The sequence below is a fragment of the Protobothrops mucrosquamatus genome, unplaced genomic scaffold (genome assembly GCF_001527695.2).
Source record: "Protobothrops mucrosquamatus isolate PMUCROS unplaced genomic scaffold, P.Mucros_1.0 scaffold_125, whole genome shotgun sequence".
In the NCBI taxonomy this organism is placed as follows: Eukaryota; Metazoa; Chordata; class Lepidosauria; order Squamata; family Viperidae; genus Protobothrops; species Protobothrops mucrosquamatus.
The window spans coordinates 594,648-615,080 of NW_015386201.1; the positions used below are offsets into that span (position 1 = coordinate 594,648).

General features: G+C 37.5%; 3 protein-coding genes across 4 annotated transcripts in view; 2 read left to right on the forward strand and 1 right to left on the reverse strand.

The window, feature by feature from the left end:
* WDR75 (WD repeat domain 75) overlaps positions 1–9,102 on the reverse strand; it is a 30,032-nt gene extending 20,930 nt beyond the window's left edge. For both annotated transcript variants that reach the window (XM_015817088.1, XM_015817080.1), the window contains exons 1-7: positions 9,001–9,102; positions 7,909–8,038; positions 6,705–6,770; positions 5,763–5,862; positions 4,800–4,924; positions 3,407–3,477; positions 1,655–1,771 (exon numbers count right to left, since the gene is read on the reverse strand). In XM_015817088.1, coding sequence (XP_015672574.1) covers positions 1,655–1,771; positions 3,407–3,477; positions 4,800–4,924; positions 5,763–5,862; positions 6,705–6,770; positions 7,909–8,038; positions 9,001–9,086 — 695 coding nt within the window. In that variant the 5' untranslated portion in view covers positions 9,087–9,102. The remainder of the gene's footprint in view (positions 1–1,654; positions 1,772–3,406; positions 3,478–4,799; positions 4,925–5,762; positions 5,863–6,704; positions 6,771–7,908; positions 8,039–9,000) is intronic.
* A 3,235-nt stretch (positions 9,103–12,337) lies between these two features.
* On the forward strand, positions 12,338–16,987 carry ASDURF (ASNSD1 upstream reading frame). The gene is made up of 4 exons (XM_029284371.1): positions 12,338–12,508; positions 13,736–13,789; positions 13,901–13,976; positions 16,890–16,987. Exons 1-4 carry the CDS (start codon positions 12,434–12,436, stop codon positions 16,958–16,960), a joined length of 276 nt encoding a protein of 91 aa, XP_029140204.1. The 5' UTR covers positions 12,338–12,433; the 3' UTR covers positions 16,961–16,987.
* ASNSD1 (asparagine synthetase domain containing 1) overlaps positions 16,964–20,433 on the forward strand; it is a 4,801-nt gene continuing 1,331 nt past the window's right edge. Inside the window, exons 1-2 of the mRNA XM_029284365.1 lie at positions 16,964–18,440; positions 19,239–19,420. Of these exons, the coding sequence (XP_029140198.1) occupies positions 16,983–18,440; positions 19,239–19,420 (1,640 nt within the window). The 5' untranslated portion in view covers positions 16,964–16,982. The remainder of the gene's footprint in view (positions 18,441–19,238; positions 19,421–20,433) is intronic.

The window sequence follows — 20,433 nt, forward strand, 5'->3', positions numbered from 1 at the left end:
TACATTATCCCTAGCCCCTACCAAAGAAAATATAGGTGAAAACACATATCTGCTTTCACAGGTGTTATCACTTGCCTGGATGTAAACTACTGTAAAGGGATAAGTAATAAGCCTTTTTGAAAAGCAAAGCCTTTACATTTGACTCAGAGAAGAGTACAGAAGACAATTGCTCAGGGATGGGTCAGATTTGGAATTTTGAGAACACACCTCTGTCACGTACAAAATAGTTGTCATGAGACACATGTCTATTCACAAAATAAGTGTTACAGTGAATGTGGCCAGTTATAAAGAGCCATTTGCCGAAAGCAACAAGCCTCCATCTATACGTTTTTAAAACTATCCCATCTGAAGGAACTTTCTAGGTCCAAAGACACTGTTGCAAAACAAATGCGCTAGAACATGGTGCCTTGTAGCAAGCATACCAGCTTTCTATTTCATTCTCAATTAGCATTTTGAATCAAGTGTGTAGCCAAATGTATACTGCAGGGGTCTTCAAACTTAGCCCTTTTATGACTTGTGGACTTCAACTCCCAGAATTCCTCAGCCAGCGTGCCCGGCTGAGGAATTCTGGGAGTTGAAGTCCACAAGTCATAAAAGGGCCAAGTTTGAAGACCCCTGGTATAATGAAATGTATGCTTTTTTCAATGCCGTCAAAAACTATTTCATTTTTTTTTCTTTACATATAGAAAACATCTGGATTAAGAACCGAACGCCTCCTGCTATCATTCATTGATTTATCAAATTTGCATAGCTTTGCATACATTTTTTGTCATTAGCCCCCAAGAATGATCTCAAAGCAAGTCCCATCACTCAAGATAAGTAGTTTTAGCTACACTATCCCTGCAAATCTGAATTCTTTGCCAGAAGACTGTCCTCTAATTGCAACAGCCTTCTGGAAAAAAATATCTTTCCTTTGTTATGTTCTGAATGCAGCCCCTCACGCCATATTATTAATCCACATTCCCATGAAGGACAATCATCGCCTGTGATTAAAATTTAGGAATGTTAATACATTTAATCTACTGTCAGAAGAAACATCTGCCTCAGGTCTTCCAAGAATGAGCACTATTCTGCTTATTGTCAAGGCTAGTTGTCTTAAGGTTTTATTTCTCTGTACAAGCCCGTTGGCGATGTGATATTTCAAGCTGGGCTTGATAGTATTAATTTTATTTATAATCTTGTGATCTGTAATGGATTGAATCCCCCCCCAATCTCTTCAGAGTGACATTTTTCTTAATTTGCAATAAATCAGTGCCATCTTACAATCTGCATTGAACGTATTCTCATCTGACATTCTTCAATTCATTGGAAAACAGCTTTTTACCAAGCTCTAGACCAGGCATGCTCAACCTGCAGACTATGTACAGCCCTGGACAACTAGTAATGCAGCCCCAAGATCATAATGGAGGTTTGCTATCTATATACATTTAACTATATATGGTTTATATGCAGCCCAGGACAACAACTCTTCACTCAATGAAGCCCAGGCAAGCCAAAAGGTTGGACACCCTTGATCTATTCTAGGCAGTACAGTTTTGCCATACACTTGGGTATATGCTGGTGGCCAGAGGTTAATACTCTGACCTTACATTTTTCAGGAAATATGTGCTTAGAAACAGCTGCCAATCCCAAGAATAACAAATGCTTGCCTCACCAAAGACGCATTTTGCCATCTTTGTGTCCACTTGCTATGCAGTCTTCCTTTGGGTGACAGGCTACGCAGGTGAAATAGCTGGTTGAAGCATTCCTAAGATTTTTACCTACAGAGAAGCTTCAAAAATAAAAGTTAGAGCTTAGTTAGTTGCAGCTGTTAAGCAGAATTACCCAGGAAATTAACAAAATTAAAATGCTAACTGCAAGAGCCATCTCCTAACCAGAATGCAGCATATGCAACAACACAAAGATAGAAGACTGCAATAGCGTCTACAAGGGACTACCGTTTGAAGTCTATTCAGAAACTGATTCAGAATATTGCTGCCATCTCTGTATCTATTTTGACATGCATTTCATTTGCTTGGTATTCAGGAGTCCAGCCAACTTCCAACTTAATTATTGGATACTTCTATGTTCAAAAGGTTTGGGGGGTAGGAATGGATTCCATGAAGAAGAACATGTATATCTTTTTAATTTCTCCCTTAATCTATTTTCCTTTCTCTTTCATTGTTGTCCCTGGATGGAAATCAATTATGCCAGCCGCAGAAATTGAATTGACTGGAAATTCTGGAACATTTAAGGACTGAGTTTGAAAGATACTTGACCTTTCCACCTCTTCCTTTTCTAATAAAGAATTCTGGGAAGCCAAAATAGAAAATGCTTAATCAATATCCACAGACACCTTTAAAAACTGGGCCAACCAAATAGTGGTAAGCATTTGATCTTTTGCATTTTTTTTTCAAATTGCATGTTGTTACTTAAAGCAAATCATAACAACAACTCGCAACAAGTTGCCTCTAGGCAAGATGGGCGGTACAAATAAACAAATTCATATTATTACAATAGAATACATTTCTGGATCGCCAAATTATTTTTATTTTTATTTAAACGTTTTCTATATACATCCATCCTACGAATCACAATCCTGGGCAGCTTATGAGCAATAGTAAAACAGTAAAAACAAGCCATTAAAATCCAACAAGGACTCTCCCAATGCTCCTGACACATCTAAAAAAACCAACAACATAAGATTACCCAGGGCTCCATCTCCTATACATAGTAAGGATGTGTTAAAAGCCACCTCTTCCTAGGTTTTCACAAGGCCAGCAGGATAGGGGCCTGTCAAATCTTAAGGGGAAAGGGTGTTGCAAAAGGACAGGGCTGGCGGTCGAAAAGGCACACCTCCTGGGTCCCACTAGGCCAGGGGTAGGCAACCTTGGCTCTTTTATGACTCGTGGACTTCAACTCCCAGAATTCCTGAGCCACCATGGCTCAGCTTGGAAACTCTCCCTTTCCCCTCAGCATGGCTGGCTCAGGAATTCTGGGAGTTGAAGTCCACGAGTCATAAAAGAGCCAAGGTTGCCTACCCCTGCACTAGGCAGAAATATTCAAGGGAAAGAACTTGGACCATGCTCACCCTATTCAACCTGCTGGAACAGGAAGACATCCTCAGAGGGAGGCAGTCCCACAAGTATCCTGCCCCCTTGTCACTCACGGCTTTAAAGATGAAGCCAGAAATTTCAAAAAAGCACTTTCATTACTGGTTTATAAATAGTTTTTATTTGTAGTAGCCACACATCCTTACAGAAAATCTAATCAATTAACTGGTTAAACCTGAATTGGATGTTCTTTTTTAAAAAAAAACTCAAATCAACAGATTCATCCCTCTATAGCCAAAAGAGGAAGTAAAGAAGAACTGATTCATATTGCTTTGGATTTTACACAGTAGTCAACTTATGCTTTTAATTCTCACCTGTAAATCTTATTCTTCTTGAAGAAGCAAACAACAAGATGAAGCTTCCAGACTGATACTACATATTCACCCTGTTCATAATGAAAATATAGTTGGAGATTTCAACCAGCTTCAACTTAAATCTTACTTTGCTTAAGCAATTTGTTGAAAATGCCACTTTTAAGTTGCGAACCGGGGCTTTAGAATATACGGATGAGTGCATAAATTGTAATAAGCCAAAATCAAGGAAAAAATATAGCTTGGTGCAAGGTATGAACTTGGATTTGCTTTCTGTCAAGATCTTAAATCTTTACGTCAAGATACCTGTCAAGATCAAAACATTCATTTGACTATAAAAATAATTAGAACAGTTGGGAATGTGACAACTAATAGGGGACTACAAGAGAAGCCCATTAATTTAAAGCAAATCCCTAAAAGTGACCTCATGCACCGGGAGGCGATCCCGTGCCTTGCAAATATTTTGGACCTGCTTTCATCGGCCTCAGTCATTATGACACATGACAACAGATCGTAGAAGTTGTAGGACAAGACATCTGGAAATCATTAGACTACCCATTCCATTGTTAAAAACACCAAGCAGTTACGTGTTTGATAATGCAACACAGCTGTCACTGAAATGAACCATTTCCACATCACAAACTGGACGGGGAACAAGGCTTTAGTCAAGAAGAAAAACTGTAATTTATAAAGTTTACCATGAAGGAACTTTGGAGAAGAAAGGAAACAGCATGTATGCTGACTGACACAAATAAAGCACTGTTGACTCCCTGAACAGGCCATCTAGTTTTTTTATCACCCGTATCACAGATATGTGCCCAAATTTTTGCTTTTCCCCTGCAGCAGACTAATCAGAGAGATAAAAAGAATGATCTGGAGCCTGATTACCCCAAACATTTCTCGGTATAATGTGTATGTTACGCATGTATCCTCCTTGCCAGACAGTAGGCTCGGAAATCCATTCATCTTCTGGTCTACTTGGAGGATTGTATTTATTTAAAACTAAAATAGATTGTTACAGACTTCATCTTGTTTATTTTTGATGAAATTGGTTTACCTCCCAAGGAGGGAACAAAAGCCTGAAAAACTCTAGTCCCTTGCCTATACACTACCTCAGAGGTCCCCAACCTTGGCCACTTTACGATTCGTGGACTTCAACTCCCAGAATTCCTCAGCCAGCCATGCACTACCTGACCGAAAAGTAGTGGGTTTTTTTTAAAATACTTTTAATTTTTGACCATTTAATCATCAAAAAGTCAGCACAGATTTTGGGAAAGAGTGGGATGACTGATGGTGTTCTCCCATAAGTGACAACAGGGAATTACCAAGCCACTAACCCATCTCCACAGGATCAGCCATTTTTGCTACAGCTTAACAATAAAGAAAGTATACATACATCTCTTCCAAATGCAGTACATTTGGGCGACTGGCTTATACCATTTAAAACCATTTCTAGCTCATTGGCTTCCACTTCTTGATCGGGTGTTTTTGGAAGTTTCACTGTCATTAGTTGAAACGTATCTGGTGAAATAAATATTTTTTTATTAATAAATTGGTGGTACAAATGGATACGAGCTGACAGTAAGATGTTAATTTAATCATGGCTTGCAGATTAAGGAATAACAATCAAGTTCACATATCATATTGAATCAAAATTAAACAGCATTTTAGTACAATGCATAAATCAGGCCAGTTTCTCCTATGGCTTGAATTATAGAACACATTCATTGAACTCACAAGAGAAATTCTTCCTAACCTGCTCTCCCCATCTCCCAATTCTCTCTAGAGAGATAAAGAATTGGAGCTAAATTTAGAAAAATCTACTTTGGCTTCAGCTTTGGGATAAATTCATGATGCTCCTTCATTTCACCCATCATGGAAAGTCAATGAACATCACCCTAACCATAAACGTTTATTAACCACTTCACATGACAGGTCTTCAAGTTCCAAGAGCCATATGATTACATTATTCTATTTATACCAAAAGAATGACACATTGATAGGTTACTTTTTAGATCACTGATTTACAAAAACATCATAATAAAACTATTAGCATTCAATCGCAGCACTTCATATTGTTTTGGCAACTTGCTTACCACAAGTATACATCTAAAAACCCTGTCAAATAGTTAGCAATCCTGAGCTGGGGAGGAGAAAACAACCTTAAAATAAAGTCAGTAATTCTGAGAATGTAAGAGAGCTCATATATGCCTACTTTTATTTTTCATAATACAAGAGGTAAAGTCCCACAAGCAGTGAATTTATTTTACCCTAGCCTTCCATTCTTTAACCAAAGTTTCAAAGAGGTTTACGAGAACATAAGATCTACAGAAGAAAATGGACATAGGTTACAACATACCTGATTTTTCATCGTTAGGATTTGAAATGATGATAAATGCAGAATTCTCCAAACTTGCAAGGGTGTAAAATGCAAAGAGTTTAGACCCAACAACAAATGTCTGGAAGAAAAGAACACAGCAACACAATACCTCTATTAAGTCTCAGCCAACCTCAAAATGAAATCCTGGCAAGAAATACAATTTGTCCTAAGTTCCAAGCAGCTTCTGAAAGCAGGAGAACAAGAAAAAAGATACTCCCTGTCCCATATTCCCAACGTGGTTTATTCTTTTGGTTTGGCTTGGTTAAAACATACTTGCTCTTATGCCAGTACAACTGAAATTACTGCAAGAAAATTGTAATAACAATCATACTGAGCAACCATAACCAAAGATAACATACTATTTTTTCTAGTCTTAAAAGCCACTGAAAAACATAAAACCTGCCATCTATACATCAGGTTAAAATAATAATAAAATAAAAAATAACATCTACTAATATGAACATATGTCTAAACATATAAATTTGGAACATTGATGACATTAAACAATATCTCAATATTGAAAAAGAACAGGCTCACAACATCCCAAATCCCCAAAACCTCCTGAACAGCCAGGTTTGCATATCCTTCAAGATCATTAGGAGCCATTTGAATTTCTGGATAAATTTTGTTTGATATTTTAAATTATGTCTTGGATTAAATTTCATGTGCAGTAAATGATTTCATTAGCCAACATGTGGCTTGCATGATAATGGCATATTATAGCCCGGCCATCATACAAAAATCACACCTAACATAATCCCAGGCTAGATAATGCATATTACTTAATTTAACTGCTGAAATCAAGGGTATTTTTGGCATCATTAGGTACAAATCTATTTACTAATCTGTGATTTGATATCTTTGTGAGGATAAATTATGAATGATGTGTAAAAGATTAAAGAAAAGGAAAATTGAACAAACCTTGATAAGAATTCCATCCATAAAATCCCAGAGTTTAATAGTGCCATCTAGAGACGATGAATAAAGCTAGTACGGAAAGAGGGGAAAAGAAGTGATCTATAAGTTTCAATGTAGATAGATGTAGAAAAAAATGTTGAGTTTCAGTACTCCTAGTGCAGTGGTTCTCAACCTTTTTAATGCCGCGACCCCAACCGGTCGTAAGTCGAGGACTAAACTGGTCGTAAGTCAAGGACTACCCAACTGGTCATAAGTCGAGGACTTTCCCTGCCCGGGAGCGCCGCACATGCGTGGTTCCGCCCCCTGCGCCGGCCAAGGCGTAGCTGGCAAGCGGCAGAGATGGAGCAGGCCGACCACCAGCTGGCCCAGCCCAAGGGAGGTAAGGCACCCGCCGGAAAAGGGAAAAAAATGGCGGACAAAAAAATGGCGGACGGCCTTGCTTGGCGACCCCCGTGAAATGGTCGATCGACCCCAAATGGGGTCCCGACCCACAGGTTGAGAACCACTGTCCTAGTGGCTCTTGCTATATTTATGACATTATAGCATGTGATATTTTTAATGTATTTGGCTAAAGCATTTAGCTAAAAATCATGTACACATACCGTGTTTCCCTGAAAATAAGACCCACCCCCCAAATAAGCCCTAGCCTGATTTTTTTAATACAAGTCCTATCCCAAAAATAAGCCCAGGGGGGGATCCTAGCTGAATCTTCAATCATCAGAGATAATGGAAATTGAGATCCAAAAAATTTAGAAAACAAGAGTTTCCCTAATTTTGTTTTAAATTGTGCAGGCCTCAAATGGCATGGAACTTTTAACCTGCACAAGAAACAAGTAAGTTAATGCTGCTGGACTGGTATATGCCCAGCAATTTGATCCAGAAGTGTAGCCTTCTAGATAGTGAAAAGTAAAAGCCATATACAGTGAAAAGTTAAAACCAAATTTAGAGTGATCGTTAATCCTACTTTCAGCAGACTTCAATTTTCAATTATTAGCCCTTTATATGTTCGTCTAACCCAGGGGTGTCAAACTGCCAGCCCGCAGGCCGGACGTGTCACAAGGAAACCACGCCCACCCCATTGCCGGTAATGGGGGAAAAAGTTCCGATACGTCACGAGTTTGACATGTCTGGTCTAACCCAATGATGTTTGAATTAAATTACATGCAAGAATTAAGTTAAAAAATGCTTTAATCAAACTGATAACAACCTGTAAATGATTTTGAGGATTCAACTGGATTCCTGTCACTAGATTGGTATGACCTTGTAGGATATGTAGACATTCTTCTGTAAGTGTACTGTAGACTTTAATGTAGTCACCTGAAGCACATAGGAGATACCTGTAAATGATTCAAAAAAATTAATTTAAAAGGCATCTATGTAATTCTAACAACATACTGCATATTAATTAGAATTAGAACACGATTCCTCAGACCTTTAACATTAAAGCTAAAAGACTAAAATAAAAAGGTGCTCAAAATCTACTAAACTATGTGACAGATCAGCACTAAAACTCTGTATTAAACCTAGGGTGCATTCATTCAAAAGCAGAATATGTGATAAAGGTATTTTCAATAATTATGAAGCAATAATAACTTTATTAAGATTCATATACTTGTATTATTTTATATTTCACATCAATACAAAACAAAACATAGGCCCACCACCTGAAATTTACAAGCCAAAATCCAAGAGAAGTGATGTCCTCAGTCTACAGGAAAACAAAAGAATTGTGTGTCTATTTTTACGTGCTCAAACATATTGACCTAATTGAGAATCCCAAAGGTTCTTTTTCAGAGTTATTGCCTCTTGAAAAAGCACCTTTGGGACAACCATGACTTGGATGCCTGAGAATCTCTATAGATCTAATTGAGAACTAAATCTAGATTCTCTATTCAGAAAGACTAAAGATTACAGCACGAATCGTAATAAGAGGGAAGCCACATTCCAACTGCAGATCCTATGGCACTTTCTCCTTTTGAAGTGACATTGCCGACTGCAAATTCATCTAAAGAGGGAGTAAATTTTTGGAGCTCAAAAGCAGTTGCCTAAAGATATCAACAGCATATAACCCGACCATCTATTCAGAAAAGACATACCACTTCAATCAGTTGAATATTCCCACTTATATGTCTGCAGAATGTATAAGTGCAAGCATTTTATATACAAGTGCATTGCACGCGCGCAGGTACGTGTCAATAAAATAAATACCGTCCTTCCTGTAATCGCAGCTTTCTCGCGTAATGGAAATTCGCCGCCTAAGAGAAAAGAAAAAAACTCTTCAACTCTGAATTCTACTAACTTCGAATCCGCAGAAAACACCGCGCGACACCCGCTCAACCAGCTCCCGCCGCAGCGAACCACGCGGAGTTCCTCCCGCGCCACCATTTTTCGACACGAGCCGACCTCTGACCTTCATGCCCCTCCCCTCCAGGAAATCCAGGAAGAACAGCCGCAACTTCTCTAGCTAAAATATTTCCTGCAGCTCTATCGTATTCGGTCCTCCTTTCCGATAAAGGAAGTGAAGGAGGGGCGCCTTCCGTTTTGTTGCTTAACGTTTCAAGCTTTCGATTAAAGTACTGATCCATAGAGAGGGATTAGACTACTAGAGTGTCTCTCTTGCCCCAGCTTGGAGGGGGGTGGTGTCATATTGAAAGCGGAGGAGGTTTGTTTAAGGAGGTTGGTGTGAAAGGTAATTTGAGTTTGGCTAGCAAGAAATTTGCATAGGAAAATACATCTGCAGAAGCTTTGTCATAGCTTTGTAACTTTAGTGATTTCCCCCGATTTGCAATTTAAGATGCAGAGGCTTTAACTATGGATCTATGGCAGTGTAGAGCGACACCGTTGAGTTGCAGACGAGGTTGTCCGAGATGACTTATAGAGAAAAGTTTGTATAGTGTAGTAGTGTACCCAGCCTATGTCAAATTTCCTATTTGAGTCGAGGCTGCTCTGTTTTCGCAATAGTTCCGGGCTCAGTTGAGTACATCGGCTAATAAAACTTAAGGAACTAAAACCTAAGTTGAAATAATGCTTTGTTATTAATTTTGTGGGTTCTGTGAATTGTTTCAAAAGACATGCTGTCTTACATACATTAAAACCATTGCATACACTAAATGCATTTAAGAGCTAGTTTGGTGTAATGATTAAAAGGCACAAAAAAGACCAGCTGGGTAATCCTAGATTAGTCACTCTTTCAGTCCAGAGAAGCAGGCAAAGGCAAACCACTTCGGAAAATCTGGCCGAGGAAGTCACAAGGATTTGTCGCCAGGACTCAATACTGACTCGAAGGCGCACACCCTCCCCAAAACATTTAAGTTAGAGCAAGGATGGGAAATAAAAAAGTATTGTGACTGCAAAAATGGGGTTCCCACAAGAAAGATAAGCAATTCGCTCAATACGAAAATACAATTATTCTCCAAATTTTATAGTTTGGGTGTCATCATCACTCTTAAACAGCATTTTGGATTTGCTGACTTCCTCCAAGCTTTCTGCTTCCAAATGCAATGCAAGTCTCAAGTAAAACAATCCAGCTTAATTGTTCCTCTGACTGCAATCAATAACTCAATGGCATATAGAAGCTTTATATTCTGTGGCGCATATAGGACTGTCTGGATAAGCAAAAAAAAAATATCAAGTCGTACACTATATCAATTAGGATATGAGTCAATCTTATTTGTAACAAATCTATGCTAAAGATGCCAAGCCCCTCCCCCGCCGGCCTTTTCCCATAGTCCTCTTTGTATCTCGTGCTCCAGTTTTTCGCCAGCTTCACTTCATTGGTTGCAAGGCGTGCTCGTCATATCGCGCACCCAATCAAAATCAGTGTGGTCATTCAATCGCTTCTGCTTCAAAGTCCCGAGAAGAAGCGGACGAGCGTGGCAGGAGGGTGGGCTAAAATTGTACGTATGTCTGCGAGAATTAAATAACCAGATTAATATTTTACAGATTTTTAGAGGCGGGCAGCGGTGGGAGGGAGCGTGCTTTGGGGAGGTTAAGTCTGAGGATACCCTAGAGCAGGGGTAGGCAACCTCGGCTCTTTTATGACTCATGGACTTCAACTCCCAGAATTCCTGAGTCAGCTATGCTGACTCAGGAATTCTGGGAGTTGAAGTCCATGAGTCATAAAAGAGCCGAGGTTGCCTACTCCTGCCCTAGAGCAGGAGCGGGGGAACTATGGTCCTTTTATGACTTATAGACCTTAACTCCAGGAATTCTGGGAGTTGAAGTTTACAAGTCATAAAGGAGCCATAATTTCCTACCCTTGCTCTAAAGCAGTGTTTCTCAACCTTGACAATTTTAAGGCATGTGGACTTCAACTCCCAGAATTTTTCAGCCAGCAATGCTGGCTGTGGAATTCTGGGAGTTGAAGTCCACATGCCTTAAAATTGTCAAGGTTGAGAAACACTGCAGTCTAAAGTTTCTGGTTGAGGGTGGATTTACCTGCTGTGAGTCGCTTACTTTCTTGGCCTCGTGTAAACCAAGAATGGACAATATGTACCCCTTCAGAGGCTGAACTCTAATTCGCATTAGCCCTCTTTAATGCGGCTGATGAGGACATGCTGGGCCAAGGATGCCTTTCCTTACAGGTGTTTTCTGAAACAGCAAACCCCATGCAGTACCTGAGAAGGAGTGAACTGCTCAAAATCACCCTAAGAATTTTATAGCTGAGAATAGATTTGAACCTGGACCTCTCTCTGTTCTTGAGTCCGATGTTTATTTAATTTATTTATTTATAACCAACCTTTATTTATTTTTTTAATAAGTCATGGCTGGAAACATACCTAATACACTTTCCTCCTCCTATTTTCCCCACAACAACTACTCTCTGAGGTCAGCTGAGAGAGAGGGACTGGCCCAAAGACACCCAGCCAAATCTCATGCCTAAGCTGGGATTTGAGGATCAGTTCATATTGCTGGGCTGGAGAATATAAAGAATATAGAGAAAAAGAAGTGACGATGCTCACCTATGTTGTGCCCAAACTTTGGCTCGCATAAAGCATCTACATCACTTTGAAGATGCAACATAATTGTATCGGCGTGTGGTCAATAAAACAGTATTTCCTGGACTCCCAGCTGAGCCTTGGCAGTGTGTTGGCAGCCCTGAGCAAAGGCAGAATGTATACAGGCTAATACTGTATATAACTAGTGGTAATGGCTATTATTGATAATGGCCTACTACATTGTAAAGGCAGGACAAAGAAAAAGGTAGACATAATGTAAATTACAGCATGACATTGGAATATGTGAGATAAACCTATCTGGCTGACCATATTATTTATCCCTTCCAAGTATGGCAGGTGCTATACTTGGAATATAGTCAGTGAATAGTAACAATGCAGTTTCCTCAGCCATAGGTTCCTGACACATTCTTCCTCCTGGCACCTCTAAGAGTGAACTCAGCTTGCTGTGAATGTTTTCTTACACTGTTCCTTCAAGCAGTTCAAAAGAATTGGGACAGGAATATCTTGGAGGTTTGGTTGTGAAAGCAGCTCAAATGCATATGGGAGGGGTACTTTTATCACCACACCTATTCACAAAAGACATGCAGCTCTCTTCCTTTATATGGAGATTTTGCATTGGCTACTGGCTGTGAATGTAATTGGAGAATTACTCTGGTTTCTTGCTTTCTTCAGGTCTTGAGATCTTGTCACCTTTAAACTGTCAAAGGAGCAGTAAGTGATTATATCTGGCATCGAAAAAGAACCTGGGGTCTTCTGACCAGTCAACAGGAGCAGATGTCAAGCCCGGCACTACTAGGGGAAGGGGGGGAAGAGTCAAAGTTGCCTGATAAAGAAGAGCTGAACAGAAAGGTCAGTGGAAAAATAATGAAATTATAAGAATGAGAGACACTAATATGAACAAGGTACATTGTAAATGCTGATGGTAGAATCTTGATAAAATAGCACTAAACTCTGCTTTTACAAGATGCGACAGAGTAACTTTCAGAAAGGAATCCTGTTTAGCGATACCAACAGTTGTATAGCCCAAAATTAATGTGCTAAACACACATTAAGGATCAGGCTTCATTAGACTTGGGCTTATATGCAGCCTAATGTACTTTGTTGAAATAATAATTTCTCTTTAAAAATATGATTGTTCTTTTAAAAAAGCAATTCTCACCGAAAGGGGATGCTCCTTTTTACAAGGAAATACAGTTTGGATTATTTTGAATTTGTAGAAACTGCCAAAAATATGCATTTTTTTTCTCCTTGCTGAAGCTGGAGAGTTAAAATATCTTTGGTTGGGCTTGTTGCAAAAATTATAGGTGAATATATAAAAAAAATTGCTGGGTGTGGGAAAATAGATTTGTCATCTGAATCCATGTGATAATAATAAGTGTCTTAAAATCTGAGCTTTAAAACTTTATATTTTAATTATAGTGGATGCAGTCTCTAACTATAACTATTTAAGTTTTCTTGTTGACTGAATCATTTTAACCATGTTTGGGATAGAAGCATTTCTATACAGAATACCATTCATTGGAATGACTTAAATGTATGTCTGAATTAAATTCTGTGTTTCTACTCATGTGATTACTCAAGGGAATTATAAAAAAAATCAAAACAAAAATTCAAAAATTTAAAACAAATTAAATGTTTAAATTATAAAGCAATTGAAAGTTAAATGTTTGGTGAAAAGATGGGCTTTTAAAAGTTTTCTGAATGCAGTGGAGACTAAGCGATAGCTCCTGGAGAAGTAAATCCTGTAGGCTGCAAGCAATATAGGAGAATCACTCTTTTGTCCGCCAGATAGCTCAATCTGTGTTAGTAGGGCCATCTCCTATTTGCATGTTCCTTGACTCTTTTGTGTGAAGAAGATGGTAAGAAGCCTACACAAGAATTTCTAAACAGACATCACTTTGTCAGATTTTATGATGGAATAAACTTGATACATGTAAATAAGATGTGTTTATTTTACTTTTTAAAATGTATATTTCTATATATGTGTTAGGTAGATTTAAAAAGTTAATTTACAAATTACGCTTAGAAATCTTGGGCTTGTTTTTCATGGAATTGAGACCTTTTTTCATCTTGCAGATTAAAGAGCAAAAAATTGTAGTTGATGAACTTTCCAACTTGAAGAAGAATCGTGTAAGTGACTATAACTGTCCTAGATTATCCTAAAAAAATAAACTAAAGCTAAAAAAAATATCTTACCTCTTTAGTGTTGAACTTTTCAGACTGTTTCTTCTTAATTTGCAGAAAGTTTACAGACAGCAACCGAACAGCAACATATTCTTTCTAGCAGACAGAACTCAAACTCTCTCCGAATGCAGAAGTATGTTCTTCAAATACATTTATATTTTAGATATATTAGAAACATAACAAAGATGATAATGTTCAGTGAGATGAATGGACATTTTTGTTTACTCTGGTGTTATAAAATATTGACATTTCTATATATGCTCAATGGATTATTTTTTTCTGAAGTTATAAAATAATGCTACAAGTACAGAAATTCAATATGTGTATGTGCAGGTAGTCTTCATTTAACAATGGTAATTGGGACTGGAATTTCTATTGCTAAGCAGTGCCATCATAATGCAATGCAATGCAATATGACCACACTGCTTAGTGACAGAAGTTCCAGTGCTTTCATTAGTGTCATTGAGCAAATTCCATGATGTCATTAAGCACAGCATCACATGGTTGCCATTTGCAACCTCCTTCCAGCTTCCCCCTTCCTTTTGCTTGTTGGAAACTCAGTGAAAGCCATAAATGGTGGCTACAGGATGTTGCAGTGCCATTATTGCAAGCCAGTTGCTAAGTGCCCAGATCGCAATCACGTGATGATGGGGATGCTGTGAGTATTGTGTCAGAGCATGCACAGTCTTATTGCGCTGAGGTAACCCAGGAGACAATACAGTAAACAGTGGTTTGTAATTAAGTGGTGGTTTATATTACACTATATCTACAAATATATACTAGAAATAAGATACATACATGTGGTGAAACAGCAAACTCAAATACACAGCAGTTACAGCAGTCAAACGGATGAGAGAGAAAAAAAACTAAAGTAAAAAACTCCCCTTTTATACTCAGTCTCTTAAAGGGATACACACACCTGCTGAGTCATTCCTATATTGCATCATCCACATTACATTACATCAGCTGGTTAGCCTTTAAATTATTACTTTGACATGTAAGTACAAGAGCCAGTCATAAGTACCATTTGTTCAGTGCTGTTTTAAATTCAAACAGTTGCTGAACAAGTGATTGTTAAGCAAGGACAGCCTATATAAACTTATGATAAGTAGCTCTGAATATTAGACAGGGAGCAATGATCCAGCTCTCTCTTTAAATATATCCACATGGCCACTTTGGAACTGTATCTTATGAAAAGGACAATATAAAATGAACAGGCTTTTGATCTTAGCTTTATGAATAAAACAGTGACTAGGATGACAAGAAAAAAATCTTGAAAAGTAGGTAAAATTCTGACTTCCGGCGAAGAAAAACCAAACTGAAGGTAGTTCCTCTAAAGGCAGAGCCAGCAGCTAGGGCAGAAAAAAGCTGGAGAGTAGACTAGCTCTTCATAATTCTTATCCAAAAAGGAGAAAAAAAACACAATAGATCCAAAAGATACTGAGTTTGCATATTTCCTTTTCTAATCACTTTTGGAAATTGCTTGTTAGCTACTTTTCAGCTATTAGGAACCTTTGAATCATCAAACTTTATAGCACTGGGTGAGTTTCCTTCAAGCAAAAGAAAATAATTGGAGGGAAGGAAAAAACAGCATAAGGGTGATTAGAACTTTGATTATGGAAAGTTATAAACAGACTAAGAGCCCACACATATTTGAAATAAGGTCCTGGAATTGATTATAAGAATCCTTCCCATGGGAAAATACTTTTTTTAAAAAAAAAATCTTTAAAAACATGATAGGCCGAGACTTGGACGCTAAAGGAAACCAGAAGGAACTAAAGATTATAGTGGAAGGAGACTACTTAAATTTGATTTACTAATATAGAAAGAAGCAAAATATTTTAACGTTGGATATATTGAAGGATGTTTTTGAACAATGGACATTAAAAGTTTCTACCTTCTTTATTCAAGAATAAGTTTTACTGGACAAGATAGACTGGTCTGAAAGTGGATTGAAAAATGACAGGCTACAAGAATGATAATAGAAAAAGGATGCTACACTGGGCCTCCAAAGGAAACCAGCTGATTTCTTCATAATAATTAAAAAGGGTTATACAAATAACAAACTAAGAGAATGACCTGGCTAATTTGTCTGTATTGTATTTGCAAAAGAGCTTTAAAGCTTTGAAGAATTTTGTGAAAAAGACAAAGGAGAGATGAAAAAAAAATGAAGTTGTAGGACATTATTTGAAGAAACTAGAGATCAAAATGATTAAAAGTAAAAGGAAGGTATATAAAGTTGGTTTATTTGATCAAGGTTAAAATAGATACGTTGTTATCCCTAAAATAATTTTCCATCTAGCTATAAAGTTGTAATTTTAGTGATTTGATTTTGAGCGAATTCAAGATATCGCAGTCAAGATTATATATCAACATTTTAATTATATTTGTTCGACATTTACGGTACATGGAACCAAAAGATTAATGTTTAAACAGACTAAACAATCAGCTAGCTAATGTACAACTGGGGAGGTTTCATTATGAAATATAATTATACAGATAAGGATCTGATATTTTCATTTCAATTATAAATGCGGCAGTAAATATTCTGACGGGAATTATATTACTGTAATTACAAAAGAATTTAGCAGGTATTTTCAGATACTGCTTTAAAAATATTGGATTAAATGATAGTACATTATCTCTATGGGAGAGTTTCTTTCATAAATCATTTAAACAGTATGTTCCAGTAATAATGCTTTTTCTTACTGTTACATTTTCCATGTGTACAAATGGCAGTGACAGTAAAGAAAACTTTTTCCATTCTATACTTTGGTTGAGATGTCCCTGAATAACTGACCAAATCAATGGTCTTTCTGTTAGGTAGGGAATGAAACACATGGACCTGCTATTTATTCCTGCTCTGGATTAGTATATTTGGAAGCATTGTAAGGCAGATTCCTGTGCATGAGTTATAGTAAATATGTGTGCATTAATCTTGCATTGAACATAATTGCATATGTACTTAGGGCTACTTTAAATATTTGCGTGATTCTCTACACCTTTTAATTAATATGTTAAAAATGGGATTTTCTTTTATCCCCAGTTACTTTAGATGAACTAAAGAAGGCTCATCAAGAAATAGAAAACTCAGAAAAAACCAAGACCAAGAAATAGTTAAATCCAATACAAGTTTACAATGTGTGGAATTTGTTGTGTGGTCAGCTTATCTGCTCGTGCCCCTGGAAGTAATATCTTGAAAGAAGATATCCTAAACAATCTTAAAAGAAGAGGACCCGATAGAAGCCAGCAACTGGAAAAGACTGGGTTTCATCTTCCATACTGGTGCTTATTTTCTGGCCATGTACTTCATTTAAGGGGGCCAATGACTCCACAGCCATTGGAAGACTCTGGTAATGTATTCCTTTGGAATGGAGAAATCTTCAGTGGAATTTCTATGGAAAGGGAAGAGAATGACACTCAAGTTATTTTTCGCCAACTCTGCTCTTGCAATAGTGACTCTGATTTTTTGACAGTGCTGTCCTCCATTCAGGGTCCATGGTCTTTTATTTTTTATCAGGCATCCAGGCATTGCTTATGGTTTGGCAGGGACTACTTTGGTCGTCGAAGTCTGCTGTGGCAGTTTAATCAAGAGAGTGACACTGTTCTTGCACTGAGTTCTGTTAGTTCTGCCTCTAATAATCAGTGGCTGGAAGTTCCAGCATCAGGAATTTTTCAGATAAATCTACAGGATTGTGTTGTTCATAAATCTATTACTTTAATGTTACATCCTTGGAAATTTCCTCCCAGACAAAATGTAGTTGAAAATGTAATCTCTGGAGATTTAAGCATAGTTTCTAAATCTCTGCCTACTTATGTGTCTTTTGTGATAAATGCATCCACTTCTTTGATAGCTCCTATCATTCCTTTAAATGAGGAAATTTCTGACATGACAGTAGAATCCCAATTACTTAGTTTTCCCTCACCTGTAGCTGATGCGGAAGTTCTTCAAACATTTCTTGCAGAACATCACAAGAAGGAAAGAGTCCATCAATTTATTGATGTATTGAGCAGAGCTGTAAAGAAACGAGTTTTATGCCTAATGAGAAACAGTGATCCATTCAGAGGAGAAATATCAGATATAGATCTGAGGAAATCCTATATTGCAATACTTTTTTCTGGTGGCCTTGATTCCATGATTATAGCTGCCCTTGCTGACAGGTATGTTCCCTTGGAGGAACCAATTGATCTTCTCAATGTGGCCTTCGAGGTTACAGGTCAAGGTAACCCGAATAGTTCCATTAAGAAATGCAGCAAAGAGAAGAAACGATTTCCCCCTTGTCAGGAATCTTTAAATGTCAAGAATACTGTGACCAGTGACTCTTCTCCTTCTTTTAATGCTCCTGATAGAATTACTGGCAGGGCAGGATTAGAAGAATTGAAGATAATTAATCCTTTAAGAACTTGGAACTTTGTGGAAATCAATGTTACGCTCGAGGATTTAAAAGCAATGAGAGTGAAACATATAAGACACTTAATTTATCCACTGGATACTGTTTTGGATGACAGTATAGGTTGTGCCGTGTGGTTTGCTTCCAGAGGAGTGGGTCTACTTACCAATCAGGGAGCCGTTCGACCATATAAAAGTCCTGCAAAGGTACGTAATTATTGAACTTCTCCCTTTTTTCAATTAAAGTTGCATAAAGCTGTTTAAACTCCATAACTGGTATTACAGCCTAATGCTACTTAATAGGGACTCATCTCATTGGGGTCTAATGGGACCAATCTCCAATATACTAAAACTCACCCTGCACACACAACTTATACAACATGCATAGCTGTAAAATGGAGAGTGTTTTGTAGTAAAATAATGCTACCAATGATGAAAGAGGTTTAGGGCAGGGGTCCTCAACCTTGGCAACTTTAAGACTTGTGGATTTCAACTCCCAGAATTCCAACTTTGCTGGCTGAGGAATTCTGGGAGTTGAAGTCCACAAGTCTTAAAGTTGCCAAGATTGAGGACCTCTGGTTTAGGGAATGTTTGTAGTATACAAGGAAGTAGATACATGTAGCTACATTGACTTTAGCATTGAAAATTGCGACAGAGAAACAAAAAAAAGTCTCCGTTTCGGGCCTTATGCATAATTTGCTTTTTACATTTACAATTTAAATTTCTTTTGTTATATTTTTTGATGATCAGACTTCAAAAACAAATAATTTAATAACCATTTTTTTCTTTTTTGTGTTTTGGAACTAAATGTTTTTCATTGTAGGTTTTATATAATCATGCTACATCTTGTGGCTACGGCTAGATTTTCATTTGTTAAAACATTTGTATAAATTGGATTCTCTATTGTCAATTACTTTTAGATTTATTTGGAATATAATGCTGATGTCTGCGTTAATATTCTGTAATCTCTGCTCATTACATGTTGTATTTCTATATTCATTACAGATTGTCCTTACAGGAATTGGAGCAGATGAACAACTTGCAGGGTATTCCAGACACCGTGTTTGTTTCAAAAAAAGTGGTTTTGCTGGTTTGATTGAAGAATTAAAAATGGAACTAAGTCGCATTTCTTCTAGGAATCTGGGTCGAGATGATAGAGTTATTGGAGATCATGGCAAAGAAGCCAGGTAAACAGGTGTGCAACAGATAAGACTGTCCTTGACTGGACATACTAAACTTCAGATAATGATAAGGAATAAAGGCAGCAAATATGTAATAGATAAATGGAAGAAACAATTTACATGTTATAGTAAAAGAAGGCAGAGTCTACTTTTAAAAGTCCTTTTTTGTCATGCGTAATACGCTATTCTCCTGGTAAATATCCTAAAGTTCAATAGTGTTAATAGCTATTAATTCAGTACTAATAATTGCCATATCAGGATAAAAAATGTTTGGAATGGATCCTTGAGATTTGTTTGTGAAGTTCTCACAGACATGAACTATGATGCATTTCTCTCTTGGGGTGGGGGAAGAACATAGAACAATTCTATACACAAATAAAAATGTAAATGTTCGTTTGTTCAAAATCTTAAATCTCTGAAAGTTCTTCACCGATTGCTTTGAAATTTTGACACAACGTTGCATTCGAATATGTGCGTGTTTTTATATACCTACTGTTATATAGATGTCACACCTGTGACAGGTAAAAACATGCTTTTTTTGAAAAACAGCACCATCTGTTGGACGTAAAAGCAACACGCGCTACGATTTTACAATTCCATTTCAATGTTGTGAAATTAAACATATTACAAACGTGCGCTTTCTCTTTCTTTTCCATTTAACCAGACTGAGCCACAGCAACGCGTGGCCGGGTACAGCTAGTATTTAATAATTTTTATCATTGATTTTCTTATCTGTGTGCAAATAATCTCAGTGGGTCAGATCCAAGAAACTCTCCACTTATTCTGTGAAATAGCATTAGGAAAAGAATGTTGAGACCAAAATGACCTAGAGGCAAACAAAGTCATTACTAAAAGCCAACATGGGTTTGTCAAAAATAGATCATGCCAGACAAATCTTATTGCATTCTTTGACCAAGTGACAAAATTAGTGGATGAGAGGAATGCTGTGGATATAATTTACTTGGACTTCAGTAAGGCATTTGATAAAGTACATCACAACCTACTACTTGACAAGATAG

What these genes read in the sequence shown, in the direction of transcription:
- ASDURF (XM_029284371.1), top strand. Translation starts at nt 12,434, where the DNA reads ATGTCAAGCCCGGCACTACTAGGGGAAGGGGGGGAAGAGTCAAAGTTG. An exon ending in AAGAAGAGCTGAACAGAAAG is followed by an intron (nt 12,509 to 13,735) that starts GTCAGTGGAAAA and finishes TTCATCTTGCAG; the next exon opens with ATTAAAGAGCAAAAAATTGT. An exon ending in CCAACTTGAAGAAGAATCGT is followed by an intron (nt 13,790 to 13,900) that starts GTAAGTGACTAT and finishes CTTAATTTGCAG; the next exon opens with AAAGTTTACAGACAGCAACC.